General features: G+C 56.0%; 1 protein-coding gene across 2 annotated transcripts; it reads left to right on the top strand.

The window, feature by feature from the left end:
- Nucleotides 1-1,975: 1,975 nt before the first annotated feature.
- On the top strand, nt 1,976-18,356 carry PTCH2 (patched 2). 2 transcript variants are annotated; one of them, XM_079776043.1, is made up of 22 exons: nt 1,976-2,439; nt 2,891-3,083; nt 9,460-9,649; nt 9,757-9,826; nt 9,994-10,085; nt 10,691-10,886; nt 11,461-11,582; nt 11,723-11,870; nt 11,948-12,079; nt 12,165-12,320; nt 12,404-12,496; nt 12,826-12,951; nt 13,205-13,323; nt 13,420-13,768; nt 13,910-14,222; nt 14,304-14,446; nt 14,530-14,710; nt 14,863-15,143; nt 15,254-15,391; nt 16,719-16,861; nt 16,945-17,044; nt 17,455-18,356. In XM_079776043.1, exons 1-22 carry the CDS (start codon nt 2,368-2,370, stop codon nt 17,719-17,721), a joined length of 3,624 nt encoding a protein of 1,207 aa, XP_079632169.1. In that variant the 5' UTR covers nt 1,976-2,367; the 3' UTR covers nt 17,722-18,356. The 2 variants fall into 2 exon arrangements, with proteins under 2 accessions (XP_079632169.1, XP_079632170.1); XM_079776044.1 differs by lacking the exons at nt 1,976-2,439; nt 2,891-3,083; nt 9,460-9,649; ... (1 more) ...; nt 9,994-10,085; nt 10,691-10,886 and having other exon boundaries at nt 11,549-11,582; nt 11,689-11,870.
- Nucleotides 18,357-23,217: the final 4,861 nt, after the last annotated feature.

Below are 23,217 nucleotides of genomic sequence, written 5' to 3'. Positions count from 1 at the left end.
CTCGCCCTGGCTGAGCTCTGCGGCACTCAGGAAATCACTTGGTTGGGGAGAAGAAAGTCATTTCGGAGCTTGGAGTAGCCAGAGAGCTCTGGGCTCTGGGTGGGAATGGTTGGAAATGCAAACCAATTTCTCCCACTCTGGTCTTTGAATTACACGGCAAAACGTTTCCTCACAAGGTAGGCCCTACCCTGGGAGCATCCTTAAACATGCTGGACTTCGCCACTTGTTAGCAATGGTGGGCCTGCTGTGGACGCAGAGCCCCCAGGCCCAGGCAATTACAAATCTCTCTCTCCATGGACCTTATGTCTTGCAGAGTCTGATTAGAAGGAAGGAGGTCTCAAGAGCTACTTACAGCAAATTCTGTCCACTTGCAGTCCTGAGGACACCCAGCCATACCCATCTTTGGCTGTAGCCCATGAACAATGTCGAGGCCCATTCAGCCTCGTTGAGAGGCTGTTTCCATCTCCAGAGAATTGCTCAGGGTATGTTATTTTTATCCAGAACAGGACCCACTCACTGCTCCATGACAGGAAGGAAGAAAGTGCTATGAACATAGGCTGCTTTTAATGTGTGGTTACTACTTGGCCCAGAGCATCAAAATGTTCCGTAGGCATTTTGCTACATGAATGCACCAGTGGAAGCCGCAAACCTGTTAGCTGTTCACCCCTCAGCCTCAAGATTCCCTTCCCCGGCTCTGGAGCTGATGGTAATTGACACAAGTTTTTAAAAAGCAGTTTGGCAATCTGTAACAAGACCCAACACCCCCACTTCTGGGAATCTGTCCTAAGGACAGTCTCCAAATGACTGATACAAAGACTATGTAGTAACATGAAATATATTTATGATGTAATGATAAGTCTAGAAGAACCGACCAAGAAATTGGCCAGAGATAGTAGTAATTGTGTTCAAGTAATTACTTTATTGGAGATTCTTTTTCCCCAAACTTTACTTTAGAATCTTGATTTTACCCTCCTCTGCACTCATGGTTAATCGAGTCAGGAACCTGGCAGGAACAGCACACTCAGATAGGATAGTTGAAAGTTTAATAAAGGGACTATTCCCTGTTTCCAGGCCTTTCCACCCTGATTTCTGCAACTCTCAATGACTCACTCAACAATTATTGAGCACCTACTTATAGTCTTGTGAGGGAGGCAGACTTTCAAGTACACAAATTACCACAAATAACGTAAGTTGAGTGCTGTAAGCAGTGCAAAGGGAGAAGCAACCTGTCCGAGGGAGGTGGGAATCAAGGAAGGCTTCAAAGGGAGGTGATTGATGCATGTTCAGTTTTGAAGGTTGTCTGCCACGACATGTACAAAGGCAGCAGCGCAAGGCATAACGCGGTGCTTTTAGGAAATTATACGTGGCTCTGCAGGGCTGGAAGAAACACTGGGTGGGTGTGAAGAAACTATGGGAGGCCCTGACCGGTTTGGCTCAGTGGACTGCGGACTGAAAGGTCCCAGGTTCGATTCCAGTCAAGGGCATGTACCTTGGTTGCAGGCACATCCCCAGTAGGAGGTGTGCAGGAAGCAGCTGGTCGATGTTTCTAACTCTATCCCTCTCCCTTCCTCTCTGTAAAAAATCAATAAAATATATTTAATTTTTAAAAAAGAAACTATGGGAGGAGATATGGCTTTAGTTAGATCATGCTGAGCGCTGTGCTCCAAGTGGGCTTTGTGTTTTGGAGTTATCAGATTTGCTTTTTAAAGAGATTTCTGGCCTCAGTGCAAAGAGTGGACTGAATGGGGCAAGACTGGAGACAGAGAAGAGTGGAAAGAAGGGTTTGTGCCTTGGCCGGGGCGGGTCGGCCAGCAGATAGCCTTTCTCAGCATCGGCCTCTCCCGATTTTACTTGGCCAGCGCCTCGCTCTCCGGGATCTCCCTCCCTCCTCCTCCCCGAGGGCCCCCGGGCGGAGAGGCGAGGCGAGGCGAGGCGAGGCGAGGCGAGGGGTGGCCCTGCCTGGGTGGTCTCCTGCTCTACCCCCCGCGGCGCCGTTGCCTAGCAGCAGATCCGGGCCGCGCGGATCTGGGTAATTTGCGGGCCCCTCAGCCAATGGGAGAGCGTCGCCCCTGCCCTCTCCCTTTTTCTGGGGCTACAGACGCTTCCCCGGCACCGCGGTCGCCACCTCGAGCCGCGGGAGCGCCGCTGGCTGCTGGCTCTGCGGGCACGCGGGACTCACTCCGCCACCGCGCGCCCCTGGGTCACAGCCCCCCGGCGCGCCTGCCCCCGACCCTCTCCCACGCCCCGCGCCCGGGCGGTCCCGCTGAATCCCAACGCGGGCCCCGCGGTACAGGGGGATCAGACCAGCCTATGGGGGCTCCCAGATAACGCGGGTTGGGGGCGCCCAGCACCCCCACTCCCGCCAGCATGGCTCGGCAGCCACCCCTCGGGGAGCTGCCTCCGGACTACACGCCCCCAGCTGGATCCGCCGCGCCCCAGGTGAGTGGAGGGGAAGCCGGAAAAGGAAGATTGGGACCCCCGGGCCTGTCACTCAGGTCAACGCAAGGTGGGACGTCTCTGAGTGCCTTGTGTTACTGCCTGGGAAAGGGGTGTGTGTGTGTGTGTGTGTGTGTGTGTGTGTGTGTGTGTGTGTGTCTTCGGCCAGTGAGTGTCTGTGGCTTCACCGCTTTCTACCTGAGAACAGGTGTGTGTATATGTATCCTACTCTCAGAAAACAGGTCTCCGCCTTCCTCGGGTGTGTATTGGGTAGGAGAACAGGAAATGGAGTTCAGTCTTATTCCACGTTTGGCCCTGTGACTGTAGGTCCACCCTGTCCTGCATCCAGAAACCAAGAGGCCAGGGCTGGGCAGAGGGTGTCCACAGGGAGAAAAGGGAAGGATCCTGTGCCTTGTTGCAGCAATGCCGACTGACCCTTCTCTTTCCACCCCAGATCCTAGCTGGGAGCCTGAAGGCTCCGCTCTGGCTTCGTGCTTACTTCCAGGGCCTGCTCTTCTCGCTGGGCTGCAGGATCCAGAGACACTGTGGCAAAGTGCTCTTCCTGGGACTGCTGGCCTTTGGGGCCCTGGCACTGGGTCTCCGTGTGGCCATCATTGAGACAGACCTTGAACAGCTCTGGGTGGAAGGTGAGTTGTAGACACTGAGCTGCTGGGGTTTGGTGAGCCCAAGACAAGAACAGAGTGAGGCCTGGCCCAGGTGACTCATTGGTTGAGCCTGGACCTGGGAACCTGGAGGTCATGCATGGTTCCATTCCCATCAGGGCACATGCCCAGGTTGCTGGATCGGTCCCCAGTAGGGGGCGTGCAGGAGGCAGCCCATCAATGATTGTCATCACAGATGTTTCTCTCTCTCTCTCCCTCTCCCTTCGTCTCTGAAATCAATTAAAAAATAAAAAAGAACAGAGTGAGGAGCTGGTCCTGAGTTCTAGTGGACTTGGCTCTGGGTCTGGAGGGGACCCTGCCCACCGGAGCCTCAGCATCTGGGAGCACTGCTCCCGCTCACCCCGTGATGAAGGTCTGATGGAGTCTGTGAAGAGGTACATAGAATAGTCATCTGAGAGTGTGAGCCTGTGTTTAGCATTCATTGCCCACCTTTTATGTGTATTTTTGAACTGCACGGCAGGATTTGCAAAGACACCTTTTTAAAAACGACCCATCTCTTAGTAGCAAAGAAAGTAAAACATGTACTAGAATATAATAAACAATATAATACAATGCAGAATATGATGATGTTGTACAAGAGAAGGCAGGGAGCGATCTCATCTGACCTGGAGACCAGCAGTTAGAACTGGAGGGCGGGGAGGCTGAGACATCACCTGACTGGGCTCCAGGGAGAGGTCCCAGGCCCCCGGCCCCCTGCAACCATTTAGTCACTCTGCACTTCCTGGGGACCAAATCCTCACTTCCTCATGGAAGTATTAGATTAAAATTATTTCTTAGTAATAATTTTGCCAACTGTCTCCTTTCCCGGGGCCTGGCTTCATATGGCAGCCCTTTAACAGAGTCAAACTCCCTTCTGTTCTTGCCTAAGAATTTGCATTTGTAGGTTCCCCAAACCTCCCCCAGCCCTGGCCCACACCCAAGGGCAGGGCCTAGGTTAGAGTCTCACACTCTCGAGTTACTTCAAATGCTGGCAAGCTCTAGGGTCCAGAGCAGATGTTTCTTAGAGCCTGCCTGCCTGCCTGCCTGCCTGCCTGGCTCCCACACCCCATCCCCACCCTACCCCAGCCCTCTGCAGACTCTCACACACAAACACACTCGAGGCCAGCCCTGGAGTTGAGGGCAATGTTTATCTGTGCCTGCCTGCCCCCAGCCCCAGGACACACATGTGCATGCACGCACATACACATATCCCCACCCACACCACTGCTGCCTGGGTGGTCCCAAATTACTCTTGGATTTCCTGCCACAATGGAGGCTGTGTCCCCCCCTCTTCCTCCTTCTCCATTCCCCAAATCTTCCCCATCTCAACACTGCTTAAACCTAAACGTTTCTTCATTCTCTCCCCTACACCCCAGCACAGGACAGGCTAGATCCCGCCAGATTTTTGCTGCTGTTGCTGGGAGAGTGGTGTAAGAGGGTGGTAGCCAATTCCTAGCACTTTTTCTTTTATTTAGAATACCGTTCTTGTCCTGTACTGGCTTGGGCTGGGGGTGAGGTCAAAGCAGTGATCTTGGCCTGATCTTTTATCTCTGCTTCTGGAGTGAGGCTTCTCACAGAATGCCCTAGGCAGTGAGGAGCCATCTAGGTGAGGATCGGAATGGATATTCCATTCCTTTCCCTTTTGCTAACACAGAAAGCAAAGAAAGAAGCGAGACATTGGCTCTCCGAGTTCTAGACCGGGGTTCAGGGTCTTCTCCAGCTCCAGCTTTGCCTTGGTGAGAGTTGGAATGTGACTTGTCCTTCCTGATGAATTTAAAAATAAAAATAAAGGTCTCAGAAATAGATCATTAAAATAAAAATCACAACATATAGCCCAACTGGTACTAACAGAAACAGTAATAGAGATGGTTTTAAATTGGAGCTGTCCCTGAAAATAAATATATAGCCATTCTATCTAGAAGGCCAGGGATGGCCACGCATCAGCAGTTGGTAGAACCACTATCCACTGAAATACTTAGGTTTTCTTTCTAAAACCTTAGCGTTCAGCCTCGGTTCTCCTTACTCGCCTCATTGGTTCCTAAACCAGCAAATTCTTCCTTCTTACCTTCTCTCGTTATAGACCCTCCTTCCCACCGTCGTGGCCATTGCTCTAGTTCAGGGGTGGGGAACATCCAGCTCGCAGGCCCATGTAAGGCCCGAGAAATCATTTGGTCTGGACCTGCTAAGGCATTAGGGATGAGTTCATTAAATGTTTGACCAAATAGCGCAGGCTAATTTTTAAGTTGATAAATGCGTGTGGACTGTGAATGATGTTATAAATACCCAAATGGCCCTTGACATTTGCTAGTTGAAGCCTTTCTCACTCTCTGGCAGGGCATTTCTGGTTGTATCGTTTGGAATGCTTTTAGCCACATGAAAGAGAAAGGAAAGGAGGGCGGAAGGAAGGGAGAAGATGGATTTATCATCCCCTGAAACAGGAAATCTGGCAGTAGACAGTAGAGAAGTTCCAGAATGGTTAATTCCGCAACCTCAGGGCTAATATGCCCAAGTACCTTTCTCCTCTGCCTTCTTCAGCGTGTTGGGCTTTCGTCCTCAGACTTGCCACCTCCTTGTCATGGTTGCTTCAGAACCAGAAGCCTCCAGCTGACTTCCCATATGGCCACTTTGGCAAGAATGTGCAGACCCTATGCCTAAATTCTTCACTGGGGAAGGCAATGGAATTACTGTGATTGGCTTCTTAGACTAGTCAGATTTCACCCCGAGGCTGGGAGGGGGCCCGGCGTCCCTGAATCATTAGGCCCTTCACAGGATGGCCAAGGAAAGCAAGGTCTGTTAGAGGTGACTGCTCTTGCCCCCCTCACCTTCAAATCTGCCTCCACACTGCCCTCCTGTGGTGCATCTAAATCCTGCCAAGTCAGTCCCTGTTAAGAGTCCTTCCATCACTTTCTATAGGTACTGGGGAGGCTCCAGAATCAAGGCCAAGCTTCTTAGCACACTTTCTAGGTCCGCCACATCTAACTCTTTTTTTTAAGTCGCCCAGCCAGCATGGTTCAGTGGTTGAGCGTCAACCTATGAACCAGGAGTTTACAGTTCGATTCCCTGTCAAGGCACATGCCCGGGTTGGGAACCCAATCCCCAGTGGGGAGCATGCAGGAGGCAGCCGAGCAATGATCTCTCTCATCGTTGATGTTTCTATCACTCTTATAAGCCAGCAATGAGTGCTGTCAACATTTTATTTTTGCTAATTTGATAGGTAGTAATTTATTGCTCTTTTTCATTTGCATTTATGGGATTAGCTATACGGTGGGCTCTTTTTCCATGCTCATGCTGGCTGACTAATTATATTCTCCCTTTTGTAGGCATGAAAGTTTTTAACAAATATCGATTTTTGTTGTTATTAATCCTCACTCGAGGATATTTTTTCATTGATTTCTAGAGAAAGTAAAAGGGAGAGGGAGAGACCGAGAGAAGCATCGATGTGAGAGAGACACATCGATTGGTTGCTTCCCGCAAGAGCCCGGACCAGAGCTGGGGATCAAATCGCAACTGAGGAACACGCCCCTGATAGGATTCAAATCTGGGATCCTTCTAGTCACTGAGCCAAACCGGCTAGGGTGCACATGTCGATTTTGATGTCTCCTCCCATTCTATTTCCTCCCCTCTCGCTTACAGTCATTTTTTTTCTCCAGTTCTTTCTCATTTTTCTGTCACATCATTTCTCTCCCAGCAACGATTAAGTAATAACTTCATATCTGTGCCTACTACATGCTGGGCAATTTTGTAAGGACTGTGCCTGCATTTATTTTTTTTTTTAAATATATTTCCTTATTGATTTCAGAGAGGAAGGGAGGAGAGAGAGAGATAGAAACATCTATGATGAGAGAGAATCATTGATCGGCTGCCTCCTGCACACCCCCCACTGGGGATCAAGCCTGCAACCCAGGCATGTGCTCTTGGCCGGAATCGAACCTGGGACCCTTCAGTCCACAGGCTGACGCTCTATCCACTGAGCCAAGCCGGCTAGGGCAATGTGCCTGCATTTATTGTAATTCTACCAAAATAGGCATTGTTTCCATTTTACAGATGAGGAAATTGAGGGTCAGAGACTAAGTACTTTGCCCCAAGCACAGACTAAGTGTCAGAGCCAAGGCTCAAAGCCAGGTCTGCACAGAGCCTGCGTGCTCTCCCTGCACCCGCGCTCGCTTCTTGCTCATATAAGACATCCCAGGTCATCTGACCCCACATCTATCATCGTCACTGTCAGCCGAGATTTATCTTTTCTCTCCTCGTTTTTTCTCAGGATTCTTTATTCTCTTCAATGTCGTATTTGAAATTGTCAGTGTTTTTTCTCCTGCTTTCTTATTAGTTCTCTCTGGGTTCCTTCCTTCTGCCCTCCCTCCTTCCCCTCAGCACACTCACTATGGGGAGCTGATCCCTGTCCTCCCCTCCCATCCTTCCTCGTGGCAGCTCTGGCCTGAGCTTGGTGACATAAGTACTGTAGTACAGGCCTGGGAGAGGAGTGGGGAGTCAGGGGGGAGAAAAAGAGTAGGTGGATGCCCTGGCCAGGTTGCTCAGTGGTTAGAGCGTCATCTCATACACCAAAAGGTTGCAGGTTTGATTCCTGGTCAGGGTACATACCCAAGTTGAAGGTACATATCCCTGGTCTGGGCCCATATGGGAGGTAACCAATCGATCTCTCTCTCTTTCTCTCTCTCTCTCTCTCTCTCTCTCTCTCTCTCTCTCTCTCTCTCCCCCTTCCTCCCTCCTTCCCTCCCTCCCCTATCCCCCATCCCTTTCTTTCTCTTCCTTCCTCTCTCAAAAAAAAGAGTAGGTGGAAGGGGGCAGGGTGGCTGTGTGAAACTGGATTCATGAAGGGAGGGCCAGAAATGGGATTTGGGTGGGGGGATGTAAGTATATAGGCAGATCTGTTTGGGGGGGGAACCAAGGGTTTGGGGCTCTCATGAATGAGAAGATTATGAGGGTTTGAAAAAGAGATTGGGGAGCATGATGATGCCAGTGGGGCTGGATCTCAGAGAGACAGTGCATGTGGGCCCAGGGGTGGCAGTGACCGACAGGAAGGGGCCCCAGACAGGAAGGGGCCCCAGACAGGAAGGGACCCCAGACAGGAAGGGACCCCAGACAGGAAGGGGCCCCAGACAGGAAGGGGCCTCAGACAGGAAGGGGCTCAGACAGGAAGGGGCCCCAGACAGGAAGGGACCCCAGACAGGAAGGGGCCCCAGACAGGAAGGGACCCCAGACAGGAAGAGGCCCCAGACAGGAAGGGGCCCAGACAGGAAGGGGCCTCAGACAGGAAGGGGCTCAGACAGGAAGGGGCTCAGACAGGAAGGGGCCCCAGACAGGAAGGGGCCCCAGACAGGAAGGGGCCCCAGACAGGAAGGGGGCCCAGACAGGAAGAGGCCCCAGACAGGAAGGGGCCCAGACAGGAAGGGGCCCCAGACAGGAAGGGGCCCCAGACAGGAAGGGGCCCCAGTGAGGTAGAGGCAGAACTGGGTCTAAGACCAGACCAAGGGCACCAAGCCTCGGGTGGGGTGGCACTGTCCCTCGCCCTCCTCCAAGCCAGTCGGGTCATAGCCCCTCACAGCGCCCTCGCCTCCCCACGCCCCAGTGACAGAGCCTGACTCCATGGCCAGCACAGTGCCGGGCGGGAGGGGCTCGGAGGCTGAGGCGGGCCTGCACTGGGACCCCTGCTGTCTGGACAGGGAGCTGGTGAAAGGGATCGGAGCCCTTCCTTCCCCTTGGCCCACTTTGCTGTCACCGCTGCCAGGGACAGGAGCTGAGTCCGGGGACTTCCTGTGTGAGGGGATGCAGTGTGTGACGGCATCACCCTGCAAGACTGTCGGATCCTCCCCCGCCGGTGCCTCTGCAGGCCCTTGTTTCCTGCCCTCTTGGCAGAACTGTGTGGCTGTGTCCCTGCCTGGGCCACCTGAGCGAGGATCCAGCCCCAGCCCTGCTCCTTGAGGGCACCCTCCCAGGGGCAGCCTCCCTACTCGCCCCCTTGGTCCCTCTCATCTTCCCCACCAGCTGAGAGAGGAACTGAGTGGGGCTCCCTCAGCTCGGTGCCCCCATACCCCAGCCCTGGCCCAGCTCATACTGATCTCTCATTTTTTAGTTATTTGCCCCAAACCTAGCCAGTTGGCTCAGGCTCAGTGCTTAGACCACACGAGACTTCCATGGGCCGCACCACTGAGGCTCGGCTTTCCTGCGGAACCCCCGATTCTGAGCCGGGGGCGTCAGGGTGGCCATCAGGGAGAAGGCAGGAGGGGGGCCTCTCGGCAACACTTCTCCCACTTGTCCTGGGAGGCATCGTGGGCTAGGGCCCCACATCCCCCCGAGTCTGACCCCCGGGCTCTTTCCCCTGCTCTCTCCCTGGCTCTGGCAGTGGGCAGCCGGGTGAGCCAGGAGCTGCAGTACACCAAGGAGAAGCTGGGCGAGGAGGCTGCGTACACCTCCCAGATGTTGATACAGACCCCGCGCCAGGAGGGCGAGAACATCCTCACACCCGAGGCGCTGCGCCTCCACCTCCAGGCAGCCCTCACCGCCAGTAAAGTGCAAGTGTCGCTCTATGGAAAGTGAGTCTGGCTGGTCCCCGAGCGGCTGGGGGTGAGGCATGCGAGGGCAGGGCTGGCGTGGGAATCCCCCTCTGCTGACCTCCTTCCTGTGCCCCCGGCTGCTGCAGGTCCTGGGATCTGAACAAAATCTGCTACAAGTCAGGAGTTCCCCTCATTGAAAACGGGATGATCGAGCGGGTGAGTTTCCTGAGCTGCTCTGTGCCAGGTGGAGGTGGATCCTTTCCTGAAGGAGGGGGGGGCTCCGGAGGCCGAGTCGGGAGGTGGGGGGTGGAGAGGGACCACACAAAGGTCATGGAGAACGAGCGCAGAGAGAGGACTCATGTGGCTGGGGGTGTCCCTGGCAGATGATTGAGAAGCTGTTCCCGTGCGTGATCCTCACCCCCCTCGACTGCTTCTGGGAGGGAGCCAAGCTCCAAGGGGGCTCTGCCTACCTGCCGTGAGTGCCACCACCGCTGCCCCGCCCCCACCCCCACCCCCACCCGGGCCCTGCCTTGTCTTGGGCGGGTATGGGACGTCTCCAGCAGAAAAGAGGGGTCAAAACCTTACCAAGGACCCAGTGACCTCCCCGGCCAGGGTCAGAGCACGGCCACCCGGGCTCTCTCCACGCCCCGTCTCCTCGCCCCAAAGGAAAGGCAGACCTGTCTTATTTAGACAGGACAAAACACGAAGGTCTGTCGGACCTGAGCCAAGATTTTTTTGAAAGATCCCCAGAAAGAGACTGCCAGGGAGAGTTAGCTGGGTGTCTGCTAAGCTGTTGCTCGGGCCAGAAAGGAAACCTGTTAGGAGCAGGGCCCGTATGGTTATGTTCTAGAACTAGGGGTCGATGGCTTGGGAAGCCTTTCCCATCTGTCCTGATGTCCATCCTTGCCCCTTGCCTCCATCCACGGCTATTGCAGTGGGCTGGTGCAGCCTGGGGGCTCTGGGAGGCTGAGCCTGCATTCCCTCCACGCGGAGGAGCGTGGGGTACAGCATGGGTCCCCTCATCGTTTGGAGGGTGGGAATTGATCCCTGATTCTCACCAGCCACGGGCTCTCCCCTCAGCGGCCGTCCCGACATCCAATGGACCAACCTGGACCCCGAGCAGCTGCTGGAGGAGCTGGGCCCCTTTGCCTCCCTTGAGGGCTTCCGCGAGCTGCTGGCCAAGGCACAGGTGGGCCAGGCCTACGTGGGGCGGCCCTGTCTGAACCCTGACGACCCTCACTGCCCGCCTAGCGCTCCCAACCACCACAGCCGGCAGGTGGGTTCCAGCAGGTCGGCCGGGAAAGGCTGTTTTCCTGGCTTTTCCCTCCTCTGCCCCTGGGACGGGAGAGAGCATCTGTGCTCTGTGCTCCGCCCGCCATTTCCCGGATGTTGTTACCTGTCCCCGCTTTGCTGGACACCTAGTGTTCCGTTCTCAGTCCGATCTCCCAAGGAGCCCTCCAGGGCACAAGAACGCCTGTGTCCTTCTCTACGCCAGAAAGGCTGGGCTTTATCAAAATAGACTTGTACAGGGAAACAGAAAAAGCAGCTGGGCACGAATGTCATTCCTCGTTTCCTGAGTGTCCTGTGGCCCTGTGAATAGGGGCCTTTCCCCACAACCCCCCCACGTTACCCCAGCTCTTGCCAGCAGCCTAGCCCAGGCCCCTGCTCCGCCCTGTGGCCTCGCCTCGTCCCTGCAGGACACTAGCTGTTCACTGGAGCCCAGGCCAGAAGCTCAAGAGAAGTTATCTGCCCTTCAGGCCTACAGAGCTCCTGGTTCCTGAAGGGGCCAGGCAGGGACACGGCTATCCACAGCCAGGGCCCTGAGTAATGACCCTCCTCTGCCCCTCCAGGCTCCCCGTGTGGCTCAGGAGCTGAGCGGGGGCTGCCACGGTTTCTCCCACAAGTTCATGCACTGGCAGGAGGAACTGCTGCTGGGAGGCATGGCCAGGAGCCCCCAAGGACAGTTGCTGAGGTAGGGCCCTCCTGGGACGTGGCAAGGGGACCCCAGGCTGGGAATTCGCACTCCGATTCCAGGCAGCTCGGTCAAGAGCCCCCTGCACGCCCCCCCTGGCATCCAGGCCAGCGCTGACCCGGACTCCTGCCCCTCACCAGGGCCGAGGCCCTGCAGAGCACCTTCCTGCTGATGAGTCCCCGCCAGCTGTACGAGCACTTCCGGGGTGACTACCAGACGCACGACATCGGCTGGAGCGAGGAGCAGGCAGGCACCGTGCTGCAGGCCTGGCAGCGGCGCTTCGTGCAGGTCAGTGTGGAGAAGGGCAGGGCGGTGCCCCGAGGCCGCGCCCCCTACTGCCCCTCAGACCCACCCCGTGTCTCCAGCTGGCCCAGGAGGCCCTGCCTGAGAATGCGTCCCAGCAGATCCACGCCTTCTCCTCCACCACCCTGGATGACATCCTGCACGCTTTCTCCGAAGTCAGTGCCGCCCGCGTGGTCGGAGGCTATCTGCTTATGGTGGGTTCCACTCCTGGCACCGTGCCCCCCTCCACCCGGTGCCTGCCCTGGGAACCCTGTCCAAGACGGTCCCCTCTCCCCACAGCTGGCCTATGCCTGTGTGACGATGCTGCGGTGGGACTGTGCCCAGTCCCAGGGTGCCGTGGGCCTCGCCGGGGTGCTGCTGGTGGCCCTGGCAGTGGCCTCAGGCCTTGGGCTCTGCGCCCTGCTCGGCATCGCCTTCAATGCTGCCACTACCCAGGTACAGCGGGGCTGCAGGGCAGACGTGGGTGCCCACAGCTCAGGCTCCTCGCTCCTCCAGCTGCCCGCCCTGTGCCCCTCTAGGTGCTGCCCTTCTTGGCCCTGGGCATCGGCGTGGATGACATATTCCTGCTGGCACACGCCTTCACGGAGGCCCCACCCGGCACCCCTCTCCAGGTGCGCTGCCCTCTGCAGCCTGGGCTTGTCTGGGTTCGGCACGGGGGTTAAGAGCCTCTTGGTTTGGGCGACCTTGGGCTGGTAATGAACCTCTTTGCCTCAGTTCCCTCTTCTGTAAGTGGAGGTAATAAATGTGCTTGTATCCTAAAGGTTGACATGGGGATCGGGGAGGTCACTCAAGTCGAGTGCTTAGCACAGTGTGTGTGGCCCGCACGTGGTCTCAGTAACTGTTAGCTGCCGTGCGGTCATTGTCCCTCCTCTGCCGTCCACGTTCCCACGCCCCCCTTCACTGTACCCCGAAGACTCAGGCCCCTCCCCTGTCCTGGCAGGAGCGCATGGGCGAGTGTCTGCTCCGCACGGGCCCCAGCGTCGCACTCACGTCCATCAACAACATGGTGGCCTTCTTCATGGCCGCCCTCGTTCCCATCCCTGCGCTGCGGGCCTTCTCCTTGCAGGTGAGGCCTCAGGAAGAGGGCCCGGCGCGGGCGGGCGCGGGTGGGCGCAGGCAGGTACAGGGCGGGCGCGAGCAGGTGCAGGGCGGGCGCGGGCAGTTGCGGGGCGGGCACGGGTGGGCGCGGGCAGTTGCGGGGCGGGCACGGGTGGGCGCGGGCAGTTGCGGGGCGGGCACGGGTGGGCGCGGGCAGGTGTGGGGCGGGCACGGGCGGGCGCGCTTCATCCAGCCCCTGCGCCCTCCCTGTCCATCCCCAGGCAGCCGTCGTGGTCGGATGCAACTTTGCCGCTGTGATGCTTGTCTTCCCAGCGGTCCTCAGCCTGGACCTGCACCGGCGCCACTGCCAGCGCCTCGACGTGCTCTGCTGCTTCTCGAGGTGCTGCCCCTGCACCCCCTCCGCCCCACCAGGCTGTCCTCCCTGGCACCCCCATCCTGTCCCCTCACTGGCATTTCCCGTCTCTCTGCCTTTCAGCCCCTGCTCCGCGCGGGTGATCCAGATTCTGCCCCAGGAGCTGGCGGACAGGGCAGTACCCGTGGGCATTGCCCACCTGACGGCCACCGTCCATGCCTTCGCCCACTGTGAAGCCAGCAGCCAGCACGTGATCACCAGCCTGCCTCCCCAAGCCCACCTGGTGCCTCCACCTCCTGACCCACTGAGCTCCGAGCTGTTCAGCCCGGGAGGGTCCACTCGGGACCTTCTGGGCCAGGAGGAGGGGACAAGGCAGAAGGCAGCCTACAAGTCTCTGCCCTGTGCCCGCTGGACTCTTGCCCATTTTGCCCGCCATCAGTTTGCACCCTTGCTGCTCCAGTCACGCGCCAAGGTAAGAGTCCAAGCCCAAGGGGTGGGGTGGACCGGGGCAGGCACGTAGGTGTCTCTGGGCCCCAAGAAGGGCAGGGGCCTAGCCCACCACCTGCTGGCGGGGGTGTCCCTGGGCCTCCATCCGAGTTGCCGTTTCCCACAGGCTGCGGTGCTGGTCCTCTTTGGGGCCCTCCTGGGCCTGAGCCTCTACGGAGCGACCTTGGTGCAGGATGGGCTGGCCCTGACCGACGTGGTGCCTCGGGGCACCAAGGAGCATGCCTTCCTGAGCACCCAGCTCAGGTACTTCTCCCTGTACGAGGTGGCCCTGGTGACGCAGGGTGGCTTTGACTACGCCCACTCCCAACGCGCCCTCTTTGATCTGCACCAGCGCTTCAGCTCCCTCAAGGCCGTGCTGCCCCCACCTGCCACGCAGGCGCCGCGCACCTGGCTGCACTATTACCGCAGCTGGCTACAGGGTGAGGCGGGGGGCCTGTGGGAGGCTGCTGCCCGCAGAGCCCCCGGGCACAGGCTGACTGCACCCTCCCTGTTCTCCCCAGGAATCCAGGCTGCGTTTGACCAGGACTGGGCTTCTGGGCGCATTACCCGCCACTCGTACCGCAATGGCTCTGAGGATGGGGCCCTGGCCTACAAGCTGCTCATCCAGACCGGGGATGCCCGGGAGCCTCTGGATTTCAGCCAGGTGGGGAGGGGGCTGGGAGGCTCAGGGAGCACGGGGGACCCGGCCTCACAGGCCCAGGCCTTCAGCCCTCCCTGCCTCTGCAGCTGACCACGAGGAAGCTGGTGGACAAGGAGGGGCTGATTCCACCCGAGCTCTTCTACGTGGGGCTGACCGTGTGGGTGAGCAGTGACCCCCTGGGCCTGGCGGCCTCGCAGGCCAACTTTTACCCCCCACCCCCCGAGTGGCTGCACGACAAGTACGACACCACCGGGGAGAACCTGCGCAGTGAGTCCCGGGGCCGGCGGGGGGGGGGGGGGGGGAAGGACGGGGGCAGAAGAGCCTCGGCCGGGGCCACACAGGCCCTGCCCTAAGGCCCTGCCACTGCTCCCCGTGCTCACTGGCCGCCCTCCTCTCCTGCCGCCCCCTCCCCTCCACAGTCCCGGCGGCCCAGCCCCTGGAGTTTGCCCAGTTCCCCTTCCTACTGCGTGGCCTCCAGAAGACGGAGGACTTCGTGGAGGCTATCGAGGGGGCCCGGGCAGCATGCGCCGAGGCGGGCCAGGCCGGGGTGCGAGCCTACCCCAGCGGCTCCCCCTTCCTCTTCTGGGAGCAGTACCTGGGCCTGCGGCGCTGCTTCCTGCTGGCTGTCTGCATCCTGCTGGTGTGCACTTTCCTCGTCTGTGCCCTGCTGCTGCTCAACCCCTGGACAGCTGGCCTCATCGTGAGTCTGCAGGGCTGGGGCTGCAGAGACCCAGGGCTCCCACCCTCTCCCGCCCGTCCCATCACCCCTCCTCCCGGGAGCCCTGGGTGAGCGCTGCCCCCCCCCCCCAGGTGCTGGTCCTGGCAGTGATGACCGTGGAGCTCTTTGGCATCATGGGTTTCCTGGGCATCAAGCTGAGCGCCATCCCCGTGGTGATCCTTGTGGCCTCTGTGGGCATTGGTGTCGAGTTCACGGTCCACGTGGCTCTGGTGAGCATGGGCACTGGGGGAGGCGTGGGCCAGCTGATTCAGGACGCAGCGAGTACTTATCAAGCACCCACTGTGTGCTGGGGACGGTTTAGGAATTGGGGATATGATAGCAGTACAGGCAGGCTTTACCTTCAAGGAGCTTATATTCTAGAGGATAGTGGTAAACAAGTAAGCAAATAAATAAATAAGCAGCCATTTCAGTCGACAGGAGGGACAAAGCCCTGAGCAGAGTGGAAGGAGAGAAAACGGGACCCAGTGCTGCTTTTGGGTGGCCTTACTGTGAAGGGGGTCAGAGAAACGGATGGAGGCAGATGGCAGTGCGGGTCAGGAGGGCTCCTGCCAAGACAGAGGCAGGAGAACTGAGGCAGGCACCGGCCTGGCAAAGCTTCAAGCTCTCCCACAGAGGAGTGGGACGTAGAGGGGCCTTGACCAGCTGGAGGCACCAACACAAACAGCTCCCTTCTCTTTCCACTCACAATAGCCCTGTTATTATTCTGATCATAAGAACTATACCCCGTGGGGGGACAGAAGGCAGCATGCGGAGAAGTGCAAAGAATAGAAATGCCGCCCTGAGAAATGACAGCGCTGTGGCGTCCACCTCCCAGACAGGGCGGCCAGCTGTTTCTGTAAAGGCCCAGGTGGTACATATCTTAGGCTTGGCGAGTCCTATCGTCTCTTGCATCTCTGCTATTGTAGCATTAAAGCCGAAACAGACACTACAGAAGTGAATGGGTGTGGCTGTGTTTAAACAAAACTTTATTTACAAAAATAGGGGACAGGCTGTAGTTTGCCAACCTATTGTGGACATTGCTCTGTGTCTCACCAGACACATCTATACAGTGTTACCTAAATGGACGCGTGCACGCTGCCTGGACAGTTCCCAGGAACTCAGCCCACCCGGCCTGCTGTGGGTCAGGGCCCACCTGGCCTGCTGTGGGTCAGGGCCCACCCGGCCTGCTGTGGGTCAGGGCCCACCCGGCCTGCTGTGGGTCAGGGCCCACCTGGCCTGCTGTGGGTCAGGGCCCACCTGGCCTGCTGTGGGTCAGGGCCCACCTGGCCTGCTGTGGGTCAGGGTCCACCTGGCCTGCTGTGGGTCAGGGTCCACCTGGCCTGCTGTGGGTCAGGGTCCACCTGGCCTGCTGTGGGTCAGGGCCCACCTGGCCTGCTGTGGGTCAGGGTCCACCTGGCCTGCTGTGGGTCAGGGCCCACCTGGCCTGCTGTGGGTCAGGGCCCGGGTGACCCCAGGGACAGATGACAGAAGTTGGGCACCTAGGAGAGCTGGCCCTGCGTGGCTGAGGAGCAGCTCCAGGACCACTTGTTCCCCCAGGGCTTCCTGACCACCCAGGGCAGCCGGAACCTGCGGGCTGCCCGGGCCCTGGAGCACACATTTGCCCCAGTGACCGATGGGGCCGTCTCCACGTTGCTGGGTCTGCTCATGCTTGCTGGTTCCAACTTCGACTTCATCGTAAGGTAGAGGGGGTGCTCAGGGCGGGAGGCAGGGCCTGCCTGTGCTGACCTCAGGGCCTGCCCAAGCTGACCTCCCCCCCCACCAGGTACTTCTTCGTGGTGCTGACGGTGCTCACACTCCTGGGCCTCCTCCATGGGCTCGTGCTGCTGCCTGTGCTGCTGTCCATCCTGGGCCCCCCACCAGAGGTGACCATGCCCTCCCTCTGCTCCTAGCCCAGGGGACGGAGTGGGACAGGCGAGGGAAGGGACAGAGCAGAACAAAATGCCCTCAGCGGCCAAGAGTCAGGGCTCAACTCTCAAGGATCCTCCCCGTGAGGCGCTACCAACTGAAGGTGGCAGCCTCCCCCTTTGCCCAGACACCATGGCCTGCCCCTCACCTCTCCCGGCTTCTTTCTAGAACCCACCTTAGCCTTCAGGGTCCAGAGCAAGGTGCCCAGTCTGCCCCAGGCCTTGACATCTGTCCCTTGGCAGGTGTCATATCCTGCTGGAGGCCAACAAGGGCCCAGCTTCCCGACAGCCATGGCGAGGCACCAGGCAGGTGCTGAGGGGATGGAGGCTCCCGCCCTGGGCTCACCGGGGCCGGTGTCTCTCCCCAGGTGGTACAGATGTACAAGGAGAGCCCCGAGGCCCTGAGTCCCCCAGCTCCACGAGCAGGAGGGCTCCGGTGGGGGTTGTCTCCCCCGCTGCCCCAGAGCTTCGCCAGAGTGACTACCTCCATGACCGTGGCCCTCCACCCACCCCCACTGCCTGGGGCCTACATCCACCCGGCCTCCGAGGAGCCTCCTTGGTCCCCTGCTGCCACACCGGCTGCCAACGGCTCCAGCTCCCTCGCTTCTAGGGGACCATGTCCAGCCACTGAGTGACAGCGCAGCTGAAGCATGGAGGCCCTGCTTGGGCCGCGTGAAGTCACTGGAAAGCAGTGGGTGGTTACTGAGTGCGGGGCGGGCTCCTGGAGAGCCTGCTGCTGCTGCCTGCCCGCCCGCCCCCTCCCCTGACTCGGCCATCACAGACCTCCCTGATGTCTGTACAAAACCAGCACCCTCTAGGCCAGGGGTCCTCAAACTTTTTAAACAGGGGGCCAGTTCACTGTCCCTCAGACTGGTGGAGGGCCGGACTATAGTTTAAAAAAATCTATGAACAAATTCCTATGCACACTGCACATATCTTATTTTGAAGTAAAAAAACAAAACGGCAAAAAACACCCACATGTGGCCCGCGGGCCGTAGTTTGAGGACGCCTGCTCTAGGCTGTGAGCAGCCTTCCACACTGGGTCCCGTGTGCCTGTCCCTGTGTCTGGGCAGGAGTAAAACCAGCACCTCACACTGCTGCCCCCAGCAGACCAAGCCTGAGGGACCCTCTAGCACCCTTTGCCAGTCCTGGCCCCCACTGCCTGGTGACTCCTGGGTAGGCTCTCTGTATCCCTGCCTACCTCCTACCACATAAATTATTTATATGAAGATGTTTATTTTTGTAGTTTGTACAGATGTTAGCTATGCTGAAAGGTTTATTTTTAAAGAGTGAAATATATTCTATGTGAACTCATCTCAAATGACTCTCATGCTTTTCTTTCCGACAGAGTTGGGAGTTTGCAAGTAGAAATGTCAGGACCTAAGGTCCTAGGGCCACTCTGTTCGTGGGTGGGAAAGGCTCCAGGTTTCAGTGTTTGTCACATGACTGCAGTGTATTTATTCACCCAGGAGTGAAGGTGATGTTCAGCAAACATGTCAGTCATGTGCTTGGCAATGGTCTGGGTTGAGTGCTTAGCATACAACATGATATAAATGTTTTTAGTGTCAAATGCTGCTGTGTGGCTTTCAGAGCCACGTAATCCAGCCCTGCACACCCCCAGACTCCTTGCCCCCTTCCTGTTTCAGCAGCATGCCGGGCATGGATGAGGGCACAGCCATCAGCAGGTGGGAAGTGCAATGGAAGATCAGGAAAGTAGCCCATGGAAGAGATGGGGCCTTCAGGGTCTGGGGAGATATTTCAGTTTTGTGCCCACACCAACCTCAAGGTTAGCAGTCAGCCTGGCACCCCAGAGGCCAGACATCCAGGGGATCAGTGGGGGACTGTTCAGAAATTGGTAGGAACCAGTGAGGCACTGTATTGAAGATGTTTGTTCCGTGAAGGTTGAACAGTCCCCTTGCACAGAGGTCTTGAAGACTCTGACCACACCCCCGGACTAGAGTACCGGGCCTCACTCCATAGGGTGGGGTGGGGGCGGATCTTTTAGTGCTTTTCCCCAACTATTCCAGGGCTCAGTCTCAGCCACCCACTCACCAGGAACAATCCCACCCTGAGAGCACTGCTTCTCACACCTCACCCACCACCCCAAAGGCCAGATAATCATGTTCTGACCAAAAATGAAAAAGCAACTAAATAAGCCTATTGCAGCTGAATCAACACTAAAAATACCTAAAAAGACTTACGAGAAGTGAGTGGCTTGGAAACTAGACTAGGGGGTGTACCCAAGGCGTCCAAGGGATGGAAGTTGGCTGGATTTGGGTCCGGGGGTGTTTGGGTCACTAGGAGCTTTTGGGGTTTTGCTGTGATTGTTTGCTTAGGGAAAAACCCTGAAACATGGAATGAAGGGTGTGTCCTGGTATGGCTGCCGCTGCAGGGATCCCAGCCAGGGAGCTCCATCACCGGAGTGGTCCGTCCTGGGCGCTGACCACATCCAGTCTCGGGGACACGTCCGTGCTTGCAGGGCAGTGCACCTGGGTCGTGCACCTCACACGACTCTGACTTCACAGCCTCCCCCTCCCCGTCACTGACAAGAGAAAATCCGCGCTGTTTCCAGGCCCAGCTCCTTTGAGCCTCTGCCGTCACCGCGGCTCCGGGCAGCGCCCTGCAGACACGCCCTCACTCAGACACACCCCGCTGCACCCCAGCTGCTGGGCTGGCGGCTCACCTCCCGGATTTCACACAGCCAGGCCCTCTGCTGGAGCTCTGTGCCCTCCCTTTGAGGAACTGTCCTTCAGATGCACCGGATGCCGTCTCCCCCGGGGGTGCAGGCGATGTGCCCCTCACGTGGCCCCACTGCCCCTAGTGTCTGTGCGGGACGGTCTCCGCGTCTGTCCCTAGAACTGCGAGGTCCCTGCGTGTATGGAAGGCTAGGACTGAACCTCAGCGATTGGCATTTACTTAACCCCAGCCCCATAAGGAACTAGGCGCCCGGCACCGGCGGGAAACGCCCTTTCTTCCCCGGCAAACCGGGCGCGGTTCCCGGGCGGACCCGCGGAGAAGAGAGGAAGAGCGGCCGCCCCGGGTCCGACGGCGCCGCCCCGCGGGGGCAGCTGGTGTCGCGGACAAGCCCCGAGCGGCCTGTGATTTGCATACCCATCGTGCACCACGAAATCAGTCCCCACGCGGGATGACCCCGCAGGAACCTCCCGCCGCCGCCGCGCACACCGCCTGTTGGGAAGACGGGGCTCCGCACGCGCCGGGCGGAGCGCGGGCCCGCGGGCACTCAGCCACCATAACCGAGCTGAGGGTGAGCGTGCTCCAAGCCGGCCGGGCGCCGGCGCCGGGCATACTCTGGTTTCTCTTCAGATCGCATAAATCTTTCGCCTTTTACTAAAGATTTCCGTGGAGAGGAACAGTTATGAGTTTTTACTCAATTTTTTGAGGCCTCGTTTTTACGAGGCTACTTTCCGAAAGTTAAAAAGTAGAAAGTGGTTCTCGGTGATGGCTTTTTCTCGGTTAACTTTGTGACTGTCATCCGATTGGCACAAAGTTCCTGCGGGAGGCTCTCCATTGCTGATGTCCTCCCATCGCACACAGCGCTCTCTCCTTCCCCTGCACCCGAGGCTCACGCTCCTTCCTTCCTTAGGTCTCAGACAAACTTACAAGTCACTCTCCCTCCGGTGCGGAGCCGTCCCACCCCCACATCATCGTTTATCCTTTTTAACCGGCTTGCTTTCCTTTTCTTTCTTTCTTTCTTTCTCTCTCTCTCTCTCTTTCTTCCCTCCCTCCCTCCCTCCCTTCCTTCCTTCCTTCCTTCCTTCCTTCCTTCCTTCCTTCCTCTTTCCTCTCTCTCTCTCTTTCTTTCATTTATTTAATTTATTTGTTAATCCTCACCTGAGGATATTTTTCCATTGATTTTAGAGAGAGTGGGGGAAGGGGAGAGACAGAGAGAGAAACACCAATGTGTCACTTGGTTGCCTCCCGCACATCTGGCCAGGGCCAGGGTCCTTGACCATAATCAAACTCAGGACCCTTCAGTCCTCCACCGATGCTCTGTCCACTGAGCCAAACCGGCTAGGGCTTAACCGGCTTTCTTTTTCTTCAGAACACAATCTACTTCCTGATTATAGCATACATTAATTTGTCTGCTGTATGTTTCTCCTCCTAGAATGGAAGTTCTGTGAGGAAGGGACTTCACCTAACTTGTTCTCTTATGGATTCCATGACCCCAAGTCAAAGTCTGGCACATCAACAATATATATTTGGGCAATAAATGGATGAATAGGTTTATTTTCTAAATCACATATATAGTATTTAATCTCTCCCACTATAGTTATAAGCACTTTACAGAATTATTCATCCTAAGAATCCTATAGACTAGGTTCTATTATTATCTCTACTAGTGGCCCAGTGCACAGATTCATGCACATTGAAAGGAAATTAATTAGAATAAATATTTTAATATCACCCTTGCTCTGTAATAGAAGTGTCAGAGATGAAAGAAAATTAGTAAAATGTATATGAAAATAATATATAAATTGATTAATAAATAAATAATAACAGCATGATAAACAACAACAAAGACATGATATAAAAACAAAAACATGATATAAAAACATTGATAAAAACAATGACTGACAAATTGATTAAACTTATTCTAACACTGAGGCCAGTATCAGACGGGGACAAATCAATTCTTGGAATCAGAACAACCTCTCCTTCCCCAGATCCTGATAATACTTCAGCTTTGATTATGTTAGGTCGCAATCTTGTGATAATAAATCTAGTACCATTACAAAGACCCCGTTTACTATTAAGATTTCTCAGTAGCATGATGATTGCACCTACTTTCAATTCTAATTTATGACACGGCATTCGGAAGGAGTAATACTTTTAAGAAATTCGATAGGAAAATTTTCCTTTTCGGCATCATTCGTTCAATTTAGTATTATTGTCGATTACACTGTTGTCTCTGAGTCTTAATGCAATATCCGTTCCCTAGCCTTTTTCACCACGTGGGAAAGAATAGGATACTTCATTGCATCTAGTGTAGGAAATAGGATACTGATTTGTTCCCATTTTAGTGGCACTTGGATTATTGGGATCTGGTTTACAATGAATGAGCAAATCCCTTTCAAAAGGAGGTCCTCCATCTTCGTTTCTGAATATGACGGCAACTTCGGTTACAAGGGGATAATTATATCTACCGAATCACTATTACCATCATATTTAATCGCCATTGTTATTTCCGTGTGACGCCACCGCTTTCTTTCAGCTTCAGAACGTCAACAAAAACAACCAAATTCATGATCAACAATGACAGATTGAAACACAGCGTGCGTGCGATTGGCGCCAGTGAGAGCTTTATATGTATCACGCATGCACGAGTCAACTTAGCCTTTTATAGATATAGAACAAACTTGCTTAATTAGACCTGCTTTCTGATTTAGCTAAACTTTTTCCAGCCCAGCGAAGCATCCCAACTTCTCTTTCAGGTAATTGTCAGGAACACAGCAGTAAATATCAACACGAAACAGGTTATTGTAGATCATGCAGGGAGAACAAAGGGTAAAATATTTAACTGCAGCAGTGTTTGACTATATTCTGCGCAGTGAGAAAACCTGCAGTCATTTTCAAGGTCCACCATTTCTTTTTTTTTTTTTTTTTTTTTCTTTTTTTTTAAGGTCCACCATTTCTTACTTCTTTTTAGTTGGGTCAAGTTTCTAAGCTTTCTAAATCTCCATTTTCCAGCTAGTGAAAAGAAAATAGGATTCCACCGAGTCTCCTATCTACCTAGTCCAGGACTTCTGTGAGGATCAAATGAGATGAGGAATGGGGAAAATGCTTCACAGACATTTGGTCACAGTGTAAAGAGTTTCCACCTGAGGCTAGTCCTTGCTACACAGAGGAAGCCAGGTGTTGCTACTTGACGTCATTACCCAGATGGTCAGGCACATTAGCCTTTTATATAGATAGGTTTTATAAATAAATGAGGCATAGAAAGGTTGAAGAGCCTCACTCAAGTCACAAAGCCAGAAAGGGGTGGAGCTGGGATTCAAACACAGGCAGCCTGGCTCCAGAAGAGTCACACTCTTAATCACTGTGCTACTGATGGGGTTCAGAACATGCTACCCCAAAATATGGCACCTTGGCATAATGAATATTTTAAACTG

Source organism: Cnephaeus nilssonii (assembly GCF_951640355.1).
Source record: "Cnephaeus nilssonii genome assembly, chromosome: 7".
Classification (NCBI taxonomy): Eukaryota; Metazoa; Chordata; class Mammalia; order Chiroptera; family Vespertilionidae; genus Cnephaeus; species Cnephaeus nilssonii.
Note: the sequence above shows the minus strand (reverse complement) of the source record. Positions and strands in the feature narration are given on the sequence as shown.

Coding starts and splice junctions, on each gene's coding strand:
- PTCH2 (XM_079776043.1), top strand. CDS start 2,368: ATGGCTCGGCAGCCACCCCTCGGGGAGCTGCCTCCGGACTACACGCCC. Junction 10,887..11,460: donor CCAACCACCACAGCCGGCAG/GTGGGTTCCAGC, acceptor CTGCCCCTCCAG/GCTCCCCGTGTGGCTCAGGA. Junction 14,711..14,862: donor CACCGGGGAGAACCTGCGCA/GTGAGTCCCGGG, acceptor TCCCCTCCACAG/TCCCGGCGGCCCAGCCCCTG.